Here is a 17072-nt window from a genome sequence, read left to right as displayed (position 1 = left end):
GATCGTTTGCCCCACTTCAGCTGCCACTTTGGCTCAGTCGAGCCAAAGCATATGCCTGCGGCTCGACTGAGCTGCTTGGCCGCCTTCGGCAGCTGTACGGGCTATAGTGAATACTGAACTGAACCGAAGGGCTCCCACAACCAAAGCTAGCTGCAGGATCAGCCGAAGCAAGATCAGCCAGGGGGTATAGTGTGAATACTGGAGTTCTTCTTTAAAGGTTTAGTTAGCGAGTAAAAAAGTGGTATAAAGATACTGCAAATTTGCTGAGGGTGGTATATGACTTACTTAATCTTAGAAAACACTGCCCAATGCATTATGTAGTTGCCTTTCGCATTCATATTTTGCTAAAATGCATTCTCTTTGCATGCACTACATACGCATATCTCATCTAGGCTCAGACTAGCAAATTGGGTCTTTGGCATTTGTCAAGAGACAGCTGCCTCTAAAGTCAGAAGCAGGCATACATCCAATAGAAAGCTCAGAACTTATGTGCCCCCCGCAATTTAACTTGGTTATTTAGGGCACATTCCCATAATGTGTTTTAGCATCAGTGCTGGCATAAGTGCTATTATAAGTCAACAATTGAGATTCATAAAGTTAATTGTGTTCAGTGGGTAAAGTCGCCACCTGTGGACATAATGCAATAAAATAAGGCTTCTTTGCCAGTCATACTGATTTATTAGTGATGACAGAGTAAAGGGCCAGTTTTATTTCAGCCAGCATTTGGCCCATGCTGCTAATGCAACCACAGTGGGTGAACCCACCAACCTTTTAGATTGTAAGCCCTCTTGGGCAGGGCCCCACTTACCATCTTCTCTTGAATTGTATTGTGATTGTAATGTCTTCCTTATATTGTAAAGCGCTGCGCAAACTGTTGGCGCTATATAAATCCTGTATAATAATAATAATAATGGGGAACCTTTGAAGTGAATGCCTATGGTAGCTTGAACATTGCAAGCTACATTTAGAATAGGCAATTCCCGTTGAAGTATGTACTAAGCCATTCGACTCCATACATACTTTTTTACCTAGCAGCTGGTGGGCATTTGGCAGGTAAAAAAAGGAAATGACCTGTGTCTGGCTTCACTACTTTTTGACTCACTCCCAGAAATGCATGCTATAAATGAGTTGTAAGAATTCCCTATCTCTGTACTTGTTCCAAGTTAGCGACTGCTAAAGCAGTGAACCCATTGCATCAGCATGACAGCCAGGCAACTAACATTCTTAAAGATAGGAGTCAGCAATGGGATAATTCTCCCATACAAGGTATAATTAAAAGCTTACATTACCAGAATTAGTTCAGTTAAGGTGGCCATTGACTTCTCACTGACCAGTGGTGTGTCCAATGGCCAATATGGTCCTAAACATGTTGTGTGAATGGAGTTAGGAAAAAGGGAGAAATGGTCAGATGGTCCCAATGCCACTTATTCTGGGAATGAGATGTAGGGAAAATGGTGAGCAAAATACACGTACAAATCACGTGACTGATATCACCAAGACAGGTGCTCTGGCTGGAATTCCACCATAGACATATTTTCCAGTACAGAATTTTTTTAATTTGTGAACCTATTTGAATGCTGGGGATGTTTTCTTGACTGGGTCTTCCCCCCCCCCCCGGAAACAATTATATATACATACGATCTGTGTGATAGCGATGCTGTGTCGAAGGAAGATGCAGGCCGTCCCGGCAAGACTCTGCAGTGCGGCGAAGCTCTGCAGCGGCCGTGGCCAGCTGTCCACAATCTCAGCACCCAGGTCAGAGGGTGAAAGGGGAGCAAGCTGTAAGTGGGAGTGATTCCCATCCTGATAGGAGAAAAAAGATCACACTCACTATATGCGTTTGTACCAAAGTAGCAATATTTCTCCTATGAACTGCAAACTACAAGCCATGTTAACACAGTGTGTCATGAAAAAACTGTGACTCTCCCTTTCATTTTCTTACCACCCCCCTACCCCTGGAAGAAAGACAGGTGAAATTCATATGAGCAGCACAGACACAACTTTGATAACAATTTCCTTGGAATGATTGCTTGGTGCCTTAAAGTAGAACTGAAGCCAAACCTTTTTGTTTTGGATAGAGTAAGGGAGAGTCATAACCCATGTCAGCTTTTGTTTACTATCTGTGCGATACTTCCATTGGTGAAGAATCCCTTTACTTGCTGTCTGATAGCCATAATAAGAATTGGGAGTCATTTTTTCCAATGTGAGAAAAGTAATTGATGGACAGCAGGGTCACCAAAACTAGTGTCCCCATTGGAAGATTTCCCATCTATTCCTATTCTGATGACAGCATAAAATTTGGAATTTTCTTTCACTTTCGGTGTAACAGTCTCCAGGACAAATAGAGTGGGTGAATCTCCCGAAACATCTCTATTCCCTCTCCACTCTATCCAAAACTAAAAACAAGATTTGTCTGGTTACACTACCATGTTGTGGTAATGTATAGTAAAACCATTAACATGTCAGTGCGTTGTGGTGCAATTCATTTAAAATCCCTCTTCAATGCATTTCCAAGAGTACACAGCTGTATTACAGCACACTAGAAAGTTCCAAAGGCAAGTCCAATATGAAAAGTGCACTTCGGGTGGGGCTGTATGTGGAGGCTGGTGTGCAGCTCCTGACAGTAGCAGACCGGGGTGTCTTGTATGTATGCTAGAAAACAAAAAGGAAGAAACGGAGCGCCACAACCTAGCGCAATAAGGCGGGTTTGGATGGGACGAAAAGAGAACATATATAGTGTTTGCACTTACATATAAATGATTTAATGAGGGCTCAATAATATTAATCTATGAATGGCGGCGTGGTGTCTTTGAGATGAGGCTGATGAAAATCCAGTAGTTGGAGGGACTGTGCTGGTCCATGAAGTGGGGTTAGGGATCAGGTGACCAGAGAAGGGACGGCAAAACAGCAAATGGTGTGGTATCGTTAATTGATGAATAAAGAAGTATGTACTCACCCTCAAGACAGGTGTTGTGCGGTTTCCGAGGACAGGGTCTTTCGGTGAGTTGGTTGCTCTACTCAAAAGGACCAGGCATGTGTTGAGGATGATGGTTGGCCTGTCCAAAATGACCAGGGGCAGTGGACATAGTCCTGAAAAGTTCAGCTCACGAAGAATGGTTTACTGTTGTTCAATGAGCTTGGAGCCCTGGCTGATGATGTGGAGGGTCTGTAGTGGACGATCCTGGATGCAGAAGTTCTGCCCAGACGTGTCCCAGCTGATAGAAGGGGCACCTAGGGTGCTGAATGATGTGGCTGAGGTAAAGTTCTGTTCGTGCTGTGGGGCCGCTACTGGAGGATGTATAGCGGTGCCCTGGTACAATGTATACTGCCACTGGAGCGGGGGCGGCAGCTGGATAAAGGCCGTGACACACTGCACGCGAAGCCGTGCAGAGCGAAGCAAAGCTATCAGGCACGGAGCTTTGTGTGTAGTGTGTGAGCTGAGTGCAGTCAGATGATTGACAGCACCTTCAGCCAATCGGCTCGTCCGTAACAACCTGCCAGCTGTTGCATCGCGACGCGCTGGTTTATACGTGCGAACCGATTGGCTGAAGTTGAAATTGTTCATCTCGGCACGCTCAGCTCCGCGAGCTCTCGCAAGCTGAGGTGCCGAGCAGTAAATGACATGACACACTGCTCGCAAAGGCAACGCGCCCCCGCTCCGCGCTGCTTCGCGTGCAGTGTGTCACGGCCTTAACGGTGTGAGCCGTTGCTGGCGTGGCGCAGAGAGCAGGGGACGATAAGGATTTTGAGGTACAGGAGACGGGGCAGTGGGGGAAGCGGATTCCTGCTATCTGGCTCGAAACATGTATAATACACAGGCTTTGGGCTGACACTGATCCCGCGGTGCTCTTTTAATCTGCCCCGTCTCCTTCACCTCCATATCCTCATTGTCCCCCGCTCTCTCCTCCACGCCAGCAACGGCTCTCCTCCCTACTCCGGCGGCAGTGTACATTGTACCAGGGCACCGCTATATATCCTGCAGAAGCGGCCCCACAGCACGAACAGAACTTTACCTCAGTCGCATCATTCAGCACCAGCACCCTGGCTGCCTCTTCTCATCCTGTACAGCCTTCTATCAGCTGGGGACACGTCTGGGCAGAACTTTAGCATCCAGAATCTCATTGGCCAACGGTAAACCTTTCTTCGCGAACTGAACTTTTCAGGATTATCTCCACTGCCCAGGATCATTTTGGACAAGCCAACCATCAGCCTCATCTTTTTCCAAGCCCGCGGAGCGTGCTTCGCAAACGAATCCCCTGTGAACAAAAAAAGTGAATTGTGAAATCACAACACACAAAAACGTGCACATGGGTACTTGGCCCTTCAATAAAGAAGGGGCCACAATTTCCAGACCCCCCGGGGCGCAAGGCTCCTGACGGGCTAGGAATACTATGGTCCACCAACCTGAAGGCTACACTTGATCTTAGCCAAAAGGCAGAGAAGCCGGGTTGAGTACAGGAACCAGCTCGCCGAAAGACCCTGTCCTCGGAAACCGCACAACACCTGTACATACTTACTCCTTACGGTGAGTACATACTTCTCCTTTCTGCATCAATTAACGATACCGCACCATTTGCTGTTTTGTCGTCCCTTCCCTGGTCACCTGATCCCTACCCCCACTTCGTGGACCAGCACAGTCCCTCCAACTACTGGATTTTCATCAGCCTCATCTCAGAGATCCACACATGGATTAATATCACTGAGCCCTCATTAAATCCTTTACATGTGAGTGCAAACACTATCAGGGTTATTCACAAAAGGGTGAAGAGTTTGGAGAAGGCAGGGGAAATTAACAATCTAGGCCAAAATAGCTGATTTGGAAAAATTCTCCAATTCAGCTCACTTTCCAGTTCAACTATCTTGTCCTAGATTGTTCACTTCTCCTGCCTTCTCCAATCCCTTCACCCTTTTGTGAATAACCCTGTATATGTTCTCTTTTCATCCCATCCAAACCCACCTTTTTGCACTAGGTTGTGGCTCTCTGTTTCTTGCTTTTTGTTATTTAGTATTACAGCACACCCCAATTTATGTTGTTGTGTGCATCACCTGGTGCATTGAGGTACATTCAGGGCCGGATTTGCCACAAGGCCACCGAGGCCCGGCCTCAGGGCGACAGCGGTGTGGAACCTCCCGACGCCCGGGACATGCAGTTTCGGGGGCGGTAAGTTGTTTTCTACATTTAGCCCTGCTGTGGGAAAACATGGCTAAATGTAGAGCAGGGATGGCGCTTGTTTGTTTACAAGTGATCTCTGCGATGTTGCCAAGACCACTTGCAATAACACTGCAGGTCCGTCCTCCCCCCACTGCCCCCACCATGCCTACCTCTCTCCTCACTGGCTCTGTCCTCCCCCCTCTGCCGAGTATCTATCCTCACCGGCCGTGCTCTGCTTCATGTAAACAGTGAGAGCTGCACTCGCAGCCTTCCCCTCCCAGCTGTCACAGGAGTTCCAGCACAGAACTGTGCTAGAACTCCTGTATTGGAGGTGGAAAGGTTCTGTAAAGAGAACTTGTCACCTTACATGTAATAGGAGAGTGTTACCTCTTTTTTACCATCTATGCTTGTAAGTAAATGTTCTATATTAAACTTTATACAATTCACGGAGTGCACTGTGGAGTGCACCTCTTTTGTCTCCATCTGCTGAAATTTCATTGATATCACTGGGGAGCGATTCCACCACTGGAGAATTATGTCCTTATAGTGGAGAAAGAAAGAGGAAATATTTTTCACTGTGGAAACACCGGGTATCTTCACACCTGAGATTGAAAAGAGAAGCGGCTCTTTCAGACCTTTATAATGTAAAGTCGTATTAAGTGAGGTGAGAGTTAAGGTGCCCATACACCGCGATCATACGAGAATCGTGCAGTGTATGGAAGGCGTGCAACCGTTTCTACTGTACGGTCGCACTTCTTCCGTCGAACAAGCAGGCTGGAAAACCTGCCGGGAATCGTCCGATTCTCGGCGAGTTAGTGGCCCGCTTTTTCGACAACTGACGAACGGGCCGGTGTGCGCACGCGCACACTGCCCATTTGCAGTCATCGGAAGCCCGTTGCAGTCATCGGAAGAAACTCATGCACATCTGGTCTGCATTTGGTGTGAACAAGCCCTAAAGGTGGCAGTGTTTGTGGAGTAAAAACTGATTTTGTCAATGAAGCCTTCAGTAAGTATGTGGTCACTATGTCACAGCTGACAAAGAGATCACATAATCCAGAACTACTGTGATTGGTTCCTGATTTTCAGTGTGGGACCCAAGTTCAGTGACAGTGGGGATTAAGAGTCAGTAGCCGTAAGTGTCAGTTGCTGGCTGTCAAAAACATTTATTAATGTATCCACAGCATGCGACATCATGCTGCAGAATGTTAATAAATAGATTGTGGATGAGAAGGGTTCAACAGTGTAACTGAGGCTCTGTTCTAACCTATAACGCACACTCCACAAAACACTTTACTTGGCATGTCTTTGTTTCTATGGGTTTGGTTTGCATATATGCGTTGCAGCGCATCATGGAACATAGCTCAGGTACACTTTTTCATCTGTCGATGTGCATCAAAGGGCCCATAAAGTCAATATAGGCATTTGAAAGTGCAGGATGCATGAGCTTTCATGGTCCGCAAATGCATGGTTACTGAGATCTGCCCCTGGAAAATGGAAGACTCTTCTCACATACCTCCCGCGATGCTGATCACACAGTTCAAGAAAACACACAATGAAGACCACCAGAGATTGTTAATCCATAGATTAACCAGAGATTAAATTCAGGGAATATCCAATTACCATAGGGGATCAGGAAGGATTTTTTCCCCCTGTTGGAGCAAATTGGACCACACTTTAAAGGATAAGTTCACCTTTTGCAAAAATTAAAGAAATGCATAATTAATAATATACAAAAATATGCATTTCTTTAATATTTGCATTCAAGTCTAAAAAGCATTGCAATTGTGATCACTCTGCAAAGCTCAGACTTCAGCACATTCTCTCCCAGGAAGAGCTCCGTACTGAGGTACGGAGTTTCAGTTAGGATAGATGGGGAAGGACAGCTGGACTTCAAACTGCATTAAATCACCTCATACAGTGTCCAGCCATCATCGCTCTAGGTAGATGGGCAGCCCTACCTAGAGCGAGGATGACTGGATGATGTATGAGGTGATTTAATGCAGTTTGAAGTCCAGCTGTCCTTCCCCATCTATCCTAACAAACTCCGTACCTCAGTAAGGAGCTCTGCCTGCATGGAGAGAATGTGAAGAAGCCTGAGCATTGTAGCTTTGCAGAGTGATCACAATTGCAATGCTTTCCAGGCTTGAATGCAAATATTAAGGAAATGCATATTTATTTTTATATATTATCAATTATACATTTCTTTAATGTTTGGGTTAACGTGCCGCGCGTTGCGGTAAAAGAAATCCCAAAGGATACGCACGGCAAATACGCCCCAAAGAAGCTCCTGTACTTCTTTGGGCGTAGGGCGTTTTACAGCACATTCCTACGTGCTGTAAAACGCCCAGGTGGGAACCATGCCCATTGGCAATTATTGCCTATGGCCTTGTTCACACCAAATGCAGAGCAGATCTGCATGAGTTTCTGCACACGCAGTGCAGTGGGTTGTGCCGCGTGTTTGCCGCGTTTTTAATGTGTTCCGGGCCGTTTTTGGTAAAAAAAAATGTTTAAAGTTTAAAATGGGCTTTCAGTGCGTTCCAGGTGTTTTTGATGCGTTTTTGATGCGTTTTCATGCGTTCCAGAGCAGGTAAAATAGGGCCTGCTGCACTTGCTCTGGAACTGAAAGCTGCAATGTGAACTGGAGCTAAAAATACCATTGGAATACATTGGACGCAGTTTTGCTCCGGTCTGTAACTGCTCTGCTCTGCACCTGCTCCGCGCTTGGTGTGAACAAGGCCTAACTATGTAACTATGTAATTATGAAAACGCGTGAATATGCATGAAAAGCTCACTGAAAAACACATGAAAAAAATACACGGAAACCGAAGCGTGTAGGGGTGAATATACGAAATACTATCATTTTACATACTGACTGCATACAGTCAGGGGCGTATCTGCCGCGAGGCAAACAAGGCGTTTGACTTGGGCCGCAGATTCCACGGGAGCGGCAAAAATGCCGGGGTCTCAATGTAGCGGTCCGAGGTCCACTTGCGGCCCGCGAGCCGGTACTTTGTGACCCGCAGCCAGCTCAGAAGTCAGGTACGCGGTCACGGACCGCATACCTGACTTGCGGGAGCAGCTACACTGCCTGCATCTCTGTCGGATGCAGATAGTGTAGCTGAGTCTGCGCCGGCAGTCGGATCCTTTCGGCCACCGCTCTTTCAGTGAACGTGTATACCATTGGGTAACAAAAACAAAAGATCAAAGACTAAACCTATATGGCTAAATAAAACATGTAAAACTACATGTTAAGGCAAAGAGAATGGCATTTATAAAATATAAGATGGAGGGGACGGCATTGGCGTTCCCTAACTACAAGGAATGTAACAAAAAATGCAAACTAGAAATTTGGGATATGATTTTCATGTACAAGATGTTCAATGGTGACAGCAACATTGGCAACAAACTGTTTGAGATTAAATCCATTACAAAGACAAGAGGCCACCACCTAAAGTTGGTGGAGAAAAAATTCCGGCACAATGGGCGAAGAGGGTTCTTTACAGTAAGAGCGGTCAAGGTCTGGAACTCACTGCCATCGGCAGTGATTTCAGCCAAGAGTGTAGATTGTTCAAGAAACTTTTGAACAATTTCTTGAGGGACCGTAATATCCAGGGATACCAGTATCCCTAAAATATGAGATGATGCGTGGATCTATATGGGTTGGACTTGATGGACGTATGTCTTTATTCAACCCCAAATACTATGTAAGTATGTAACACTGGCCGAAAGGAATGTGCAGGATCGATTGGGAAGGTCTGCAGCAGACCTCACCAATCAATCGCCGACAGACCGGGACAGACGTGCCGCCTCATAGCCTCCTCCCTGCAACAAGGTAAGCCAGAGAGGGGGCTCTAGATTATATTTTAGGTGCGGGGGAAGGGGGGAATTATTTTAAATGTGTGTGGGGGGACACAGACTGTACTTGTACTTGTCAAAATGCCCCGATACATAGCGTCGAAGCTTGCGCTATGGTTTTTTTTTTCTTACTTACCTCGCCGAGCGTCGCGTCACTGCTGCTCCGGTAGGCGGCGCTCCAGGTAGGGTCCTAATTTAGGTGGCTGGGGACTGCCAGATGACCCCGCTCGGAGCGCCGCCCAGCAGTGACGCGACACTCGGCGTGGTAAGTAAGAAAAAAAACCCGCAGCGGTGGGCTGGCTGTAAATCTATTGCTATAGTGTACTGTATGTGTGTGATGTATATCTAGTACATATATACAGCACACACCTCCAGTGGTGTATTTAGGTTTGGGGCTGCCCTAGGCAAAACAAAACTCAGACGCCCCCCCCAACACACACACACTAAATTTACCCCACCCGGCTGTGGTCTCAGGTGGGCTCTGCAGGGTCTGTGGTGGGCTCTGCAGGGTCTCAGGTGGGCTGTGAAGGATCTCTGGTGGGCTCTGCAGGGTCTCAGGCTGCTAAGCCCACCTGAAACCCTGCAGAGCCAACCATAGACCCCGCAGAGCCGGCCACAGATCCTGCAAAGCCCACCTGAGACCCGGCTGAGCCCTTCACAGATCCTGCACAGCTACCCTGAGACCCTGCAGTCTCAGGGGGCTGTGCAGGATCTGTGGTGGGCTCTGCCCACCATAGACCTCGCAGAGCTCACCACAGATCCTGCAAATCCCCCTTGGGACCCAGCAAAGCCCCCCGCAGATCCTGCAGAGACCCTGCAGGATCGCAGGGGGGCTCTGCAGGATCTGTGGTGGGCTTTGCAGGCTGCAGAGCCCCCTATGAATCCTGCAAATCCCCCCTGAGACCTGGCAAAGCCCTCCACAGATCCTGCAGAGACCCCCTGAGACCCTGCAGTCTGCAGCATCTCAGGGGGGTTGTGCAGGATCTGTGGTGGGCTTTGCAGACTGCAGAGCCGCCTGCGGATCCTGCAGAGCCCACCAAAGGGTATTGCACAGCCCACCTGAGACTGTTTAGTGGGCTGTGCAGAATCTACACTGGGCTATGCCAGCACAGTACTCTTACCTTGCACGGTCTGACCTCTTTGGAACACGGCCTCCTCATCCTTGGCGCCCCAACACGGCCTCCTTGTCATCTTCACCGCCCGACTGGAGCTCCATCTTGGCCCCCCGCCTCTTCCGTCTCAGGGGCCATTCGACAAATTTTTTTCTCTCTTGGGGGCTGCTTGCCAAATTTCATACTTGAAAATGAAATATAACTATATTCGGTTTGGTACTACAGACATTAATATACACTCACAATAAGGCTCCTTTCATATCTGTAGGTTTAGGTGCGATTAGGGATTCCTTCATCAGAAACTTGCATTTTACTGCATCAGGAATCCCTAATCTGGCGTTTACTATAGCTACCGCGTGTAAACGCCAGATTAGGGATTTCTGCTGCAGTAAAACGCAAGTTTCTGATGCAGGAATCCCTAATTGCACCTAAACCTACAGATATGAAAGGGGCCTTATTGTGTTTATATTGGTGTCTGTAGTACCATACCGTATACAGTTAAATTGTATTTTATAGTATGAAATTTGCTGGGGGGGGCGAGTTTTGTCTTGCCTAGGGCAGCCCTAAACCAGAATACACCACTGCATACAGTTATCAGAATACAAGATTTCTCATAATAGAGGTATTAAAAGTGTGCTAACAAGACAAATTATTGTTAACCTTTGTAACTAATAAGAATCTTTGTTTAATTTGTAACCTTGCACTCCAGAAACAATATTTGGAAGCTAATTGGCTGCTGGATAAAGGACAAAAAGTCTCAAAATATCAAGTAGAAAAAAAACAACATTTCAGTTTAAAATCCAACATGTTGTACCATCAATACTGGTCAAATGCAATCTTGGCATTTATAGTAGACAGTTGCCTGCATGCAGGTTTAGTTTAGGCTACAGCAGAGCAAATCGAGCACTTAACCCTTGCAGTGCGGGGGTAGCCCTTTACAATCCATAGTAGGTATGAATTTTTGAGGGGACCCCATTGGTACATAGTTACATAGTATTTGAGGTTGAATAAAGACATATGTCCATCAAGTCCAACCTATTTGTGTATGTGTGTATGGTCCTATTGGTGTGTAGTATGTATAGGTCCCTGTGTGGTCTCAATCTTAAGAGTACTTGTACCCCTGTATATTACGGTCCCTGGGGAAATCGTCCAATCGCCTCTTGAGTGATTCCACACTCTCAGCCAAAATCACATCATTTGGCAGCGAGTTCCAGACCCTGACTGATCTAACTGAGAAGAAACCCTGTGCTGACATTTTTTCTCCACCAATTTTAGGTGGTGGCCTCTCGTCCTTGTCATGGAGTTAATTGTAAAAAGTTTGCTGCTGATGTTGCTTTCCCCGGTAAACATTTTATACATGAAAATCATGTCCCCCCTTAATCTCCTTACTTCCAATGAGAACATGTTTAAATTTAGTAGCCTATTCTCATAGCTTTAAGATAGTTCTAAGATTGCTCTGGTTCTAAGACTGCTCCCTAGAACCTCTCTCCCCCCTCCTCTGCAGCGGTTTAAGAATCCTGGTGTCATCATGTTTTATACAAGTGTATAGATGTGAGGACGCTGAGGAACATTCCATCTGCGCAGCGGAGGAGGAAACACGCTTCAGTGACCGGAGAAGCAGGGAGTCGGCTCAGCAGTTCGGGTGAATATAACTTTTTTGTTAGCACCTAGAAAGATAATAGCAGTTAACCTTTGCAGTGCGGGGGATAGCCCCACTGCAAGGGTTAATAAAAATGTCCCCAGACTTCTTAAAAATGTTTTTCTTTTTAAGGCCCCGTTCACACCGGTTTGGCCGCATGGATGTGGCTCAGCACGATCCCAACCGCCCCCCGCCCGAACTGCTCCCTGCACTATTTTTGCTGCGCTGATCCGCAACTGCCCTGGTGTTAATGGGCTCTAACTACTAGTTTTGCTGTAGTACTTTGTATACATCGTACAAATGCACCACTAAACAGGCAGGTTTAGGCCATCCCCCAAGCATGCTATTTGAAGGAAATGAGCATTTCACTGTAAGCATTATTTTAAAAGCTTCTCCCCGCTGAACTGAAACAAATTCATAAAAAACATGTCCCCCAGGGTAGTGTCCAGCTCCCCATGCCCTCTGTCTGACAACCTCTTGCCTATTAGGCTTAAAAATATTGATTTCAGGGGTTCAGATTAATGTTGAGAACTTTGGTGCAATTTTGCAAACTTCCCGCAAACTGAACCCAATTATGTTCGGCTCATCCCTACCTACCACTATTGGTTTTCACTGCTGCACCGGTTCAGTAGAAACTGTTTGTAGTTGTGTTGATCTATTCCAGCCCTTAAACTCTGCTTAAAATGTGTATAATAGCTTGTGCCAGGTATCAGAGCTTCGCAAGAAAACTAAAGCTGTATACAGGCACTTGGAGCTGTATTATCCATGTAAACTCCAGATGGCAGTTTATCATCAATGAAGATACCACTAGTACTTTTAAAATGTCAGACTTCAGTTGCATTTCCAATTTTTTATTTCAGATTTGTAGTTTTCAGCTTCAAAAGTTAAAAAATGGGAGCCGTTTTTAACCTATGTTGCCCCAGGAATATTTTCATGGTCCAGGATAGCCTCGAGCTTTCATAAATCAGCGTAAGTATCCACAGGCATTTTACTATCCGTATAACATTTCTCCATTTTCATTTTACTGTCACCAGCTCTTCTGGTTTTTTGTATTTTTTTCTGGGCTATACTATTGTGATCCTCCTAACATCTGGTCATCTAGCAGGTTCAGGTAATCCTATTTCTAAACTTGCCACTTTATCTTTGAGAGACTTTCCTCCCCTATTTGCTTTATTAAATAAACCCACTGAGCTCTTAGAAGCTCAATGCATTTATACAAAGGGCAGAGTTTTGAAGACGGGGACAACAAAGAAAATGGGGTTGATTTACTTAAAGTGATATTAAAGTCAAAATGTTTTTTAACTATTTCAAATGCAGATTAAAATCACTTACAATGAATTCTGCTCCTTGATGTTTAAAGTTTTAGCTTCCTGCAGAATCAGCTGGTCCCTGTGTACTGGTCCTGATATTCTGTTTTTGGGTGGTTCTTTTCAAATGCAGGGTCCTATCTAGCCACGCTTGTGTGTGCTAGTAAGCTGTGTGTGTCTTTACAAATACACAGGCACAGCAAGTCAACCTATTCCCATGCTCCCTGATCCTCTTTCCTCCTTCTACCTTCTCCAAGCTAGTAGCCATACAGCTGTTGGAGATTGCTCTGTCCCTTGTGATGTTGTACTGAACGGGAAGTTCAGGGAGACAGAGCTGAGAGTTGGAGCCAGCTGTTTGGAAACATGATGACTGTAAGTGCTTGGGCAGAAATTTGAAAAAATACTTTTCTAGGCAATATATATTTTTGAGGTGCACCGAAATGAAAATTTCAAAACTGAAATGTAAAAAAATGTCAGTCCGAAACCGAAAATATTTTTATTTTAACTTTTTCATTCTGTTCATTCATAACATGAGGACAGAGTATGATTACTATAACCACAATCATGAATGAACAGGAGGTGATGTAGCTCACTTCCCATTCATAATTGAAGATATAGTCAACATGCCATGTCCTCCATTATTTACAAACACTCAGCAATCACTGATCGCTGAGTGTTTGTACTCATCTCCTTCCTGACACGCTGTCACAGGAAGCTGAGCGAGCGGAGCAGGGAGGAGAGCTTAGCCTCCTGTGACAGCGCTAGCTGTCTCCGCCCACACTGCTCTGTTGATCTGTGACAGGAGGCTGAGCGGTGTGGGAGGAGGGACGTCGGCCGCTCACATCGTTCTCCTCCCGCATCGCTCAGCCGCCTGTGACAGTTTCTCTCCTCCCCGCTGGGACACAGAGCAGCGCCCAGCGTAGGCAGAGAACGAAAGGATGCACCGCTGTAACGGCCAGAAAATGGCACCTTCGGCATTATGCCAAAAGTGCAATTTTCGGACTATATGTTTCGGCAGCTGATATATCAGTACATCCCTAATATATTTGATTGATCTGAATTCATTATTAAAATAAAGGTTGAGAATTTAATACTACTTTAAGGCAAATGGGCTGCTCACTTTGCAAGGGAATTTTCACTCAGCTTAGTGAATGAGGTGAAGCTCTGCTGACTTCCTTCATCCAATCATGTACTATACTGTGTACTATACTGTTTTTTTTTTCATTTTACTTGCACATGATTGGGTATTCTTTGCAAAGAAGAAAATTCCCTAGGGCAAAGTGAACAGCCTGTTTGTCTTAATGAATCAACCCCAGTGGGCTTTGCCCATGGCAGTCAATCATTTCTTTTTTTCATATCGGAGTACTGGTTAGAAAATTAAAGTAGAAAACCTTTTAGTTGCCTTTGTAATAACTCTTCCCTCTGGAGTCCCATCTTATGTAGGTTGGGCATTAGTTATTTGAAAACGAAAGTGAGCACCAAAATGTTTTTTATGGGCAGCCATCAACATTGTTTTCCTTTGGGGTTTAAAATCAGCTCCAGCAAACCAGGGTGAGAACAATGTGATATCTCCCCGTACTTATAAATGCAAACCCCAGCATAAGGTTGATGCTGAGAATTGTAATTTCTAGTAATGTGGCTGAGATGGGTTGCTTTAATCATATTTCATTTTATGATGTCAGTCCCTTACCCCACCCTCCTATTACAAACAAAGCAATAATGTGAAGTAATCCCTAGCAAACCATTTTCTTTATTTAGAGCATATGTAGACAATTATCATCATGCTGACATCAGAATAACTTCTCAACAAAACATTTTACCTGCTATCCCTACTTCAACTCATTGTTAGAAGTTAATATTTGTAACATTATACTTGTTAATCGTGTCCATTGTATCTTACAAAAGCAATATCTTCATTAAATTGCCTGAAATATGCCATGTGCATGGCCAGGTTTAGGCTTTCCTTAGATGGCGTACTGTACATCTCTTCAAGAATTACAATCAGTGAGTTAGCCATTCTTCGTTAAATAGACTGCAGGATCCAGCTGTGATCCTCAACTAACACCATGGGGGTTAGTATAAAGCGTTCGTACAGCATTACTTCCACTAGATGGAGCCAAGAAGCATAGCTAATTCACATGCTCCCTGTCTCTATCAAATGGGAGTAATGCTCTGTGAACAGTGTTCTCCCAGCTACACGCTGGTCAAACATTTTCGGCCTCTATGAGTAGGGCACATGGGGTGGTTTGATCTTCTACTCTGTTAATAGCAGAGGGATGGATGAGATCTGCTCCAAATATGAAGGCTCATACATACAGGTGTTAAAGAAAATTGCCTGTTAAGCTTATATAGCTTTAAAAAGCTTTTAAAGCATTTTTAGGCTTTTCTGGCCCTGGCAAAGCAAAGTAAAACCTGGGTGGGCTTAGCAAAGCAAAGTACTGGAACATGACACAAACTGATGCTGGCACTCTAGTAACTATTTCATCATAAGTATGACAAGCATTCTTTGAGCTTTCTCAAAGTTTTCAAGAAGCTGAGAAATGATGCCCATATTTATTAATCCCTAGGGTTGGTCTAAATGGGGGAAAGCTAATGAGAGATTTCTTAGTTTTGGTCACTTAAGGAGATTAAGCTTTTAAAAATTCATGTTTTTGTTTTTCTAAATTTAGAAAACTGATTTAAGGCTTTAAGTGCCTCTTACATTACAGGAGTAGCACTGTGGAAGAAAGGCCACTACTATGCAATCTGGATCTGGGTCTCAAATTGACCTCACATGGATCAGATGGCAGAGTATTACCTGGTGATTCCTCTGCTTAGTGCACTTTTACAACTGCAGGCAACTCCTCAAACTCTACAAATGGCTTAATTACATCAGTACAGAACATTACATGACAATATTCTCTAGTACATTTTAGAGCTTTAGTTGAGCTAAACACAGACTTTGTTGTCAATGTGGCCTGAATAACCTGTGCTGCTTCACCATTGGAACCACCCTGCAGATCCAAGTGTCGGCAAGCACAAGGGATATGGACTTGATCATGATCTGTGAAATTCAGACCACTCATTTCTAATTTGCAGCGGGTTACTAAACATCACTGATATTTGGGAAAAGTCCCATTTCATATATGATAAGACCTAAACAATCTGTCTGTGTTGCCTTTAATACTCTGTATTAAAGGCCTATTTGGGGGCAACACAGAAATTCTTCTTTCAGACCCTTTGATACATGAGACTGCTGGTGCAAAGAATGGTGACATTTAGTAACCCATGGCAAATAGAGATGAATGTTCTCACAAAAATAAATGGCTTCAGGAAAGTAGTTTCTGTGAGCACCACAAAGCAGTAGTGAACAATTACTACTAGAAACCAATCAGAAATCAGCTCTCATAACCCAGCTGCTCTAAGCTTGCAGAAAACTGGCATCTGCTTCCAAAGATCCTGTCGGAGTTGGAACTTGAAATTCTACTTATATTATGGAACATGGCTATGGGATATTTAATTGCTAATATCCTTTTTTTCATTTTGAAAGCCTCGGAGTTATATGTTTGCTATGGGTTATTGCATATCACTGTTGTGTTCAAATTGATATTAATGCAATAGATCCAAACACCGGTTTACACCCACCCCCCTATGCATATCCCTATCATACCTTATTAGTCTTCTTTTGCTGAGATTTAGTGCAATTTCCCATCGCTCATTTGTAAGCTGGTTGGTTGCATTGCCTGCTTTAGGTGTTGTGACTGAGTTTCAAGCCATGAATGCATCTATATAGTAGGAAGAGTTGCCTCTAAGGAGTACTGCTATGCCTGTTGATGCGTCCTTGCAGAGATGCTTCTGAGTATGATATATGTATGTGGATGTTTTAGGCTGTGTATTTCTAGCTCTCTGCCGAGTTATGGGGGGGTTAAACCTGCTGCTAGGGATTAAAGATTTCAATGAGAGCATGAGCTCTGTGAGAGGACAGTTGGATAGACAGAGAGAGAGATGGAAAAAAGTGGGAACTGGCT

General features: G+C 44.8%; 1 protein-coding gene across 3 annotated transcripts in view; it reads right to left on the bottom strand.

Annotated features, from left to right (window-relative positions):
* The window catches only part of LOC108796242 (calcium-binding protein 2-like), a 33924-nt gene extending 17147 nt beyond the window's left edge, over positions 1-16777 (bottom strand). For all 3 annotated transcript variants that reach the window (XM_018567703.1, XM_018567701.1, XM_018567702.1), the window contains exons 1-2: positions 16715-16777; positions 1639-1803 (exon numbers count right to left, since the gene is read on the bottom strand). In XM_018567703.1, coding sequence (XP_018423205.1) covers positions 1639-1803; positions 16715-16756 — 207 coding nt within the window. In that variant the 5' untranslated portion in view covers positions 16757-16777. The remainder of the gene's footprint in view (positions 1-1638; positions 1804-16714) is intronic.
* Positions 16778-17072: the final 295 nt, after the last annotated feature.

This window comes from Nanorana parkeri, unplaced genomic scaffold (assembly GCF_000935625.1).
Source record: "Nanorana parkeri isolate BGI_ZX_2015 unplaced genomic scaffold, ASM93562v1 scaffold1084, whole genome shotgun sequence".
Taxonomy (NCBI): domain Eukaryota; kingdom Metazoa; phylum Chordata; class Amphibia; order Anura; family Dicroglossidae; genus Nanorana; species Nanorana parkeri.
This window is presented reverse-complemented; position numbering and strand designations above follow the sequence as displayed.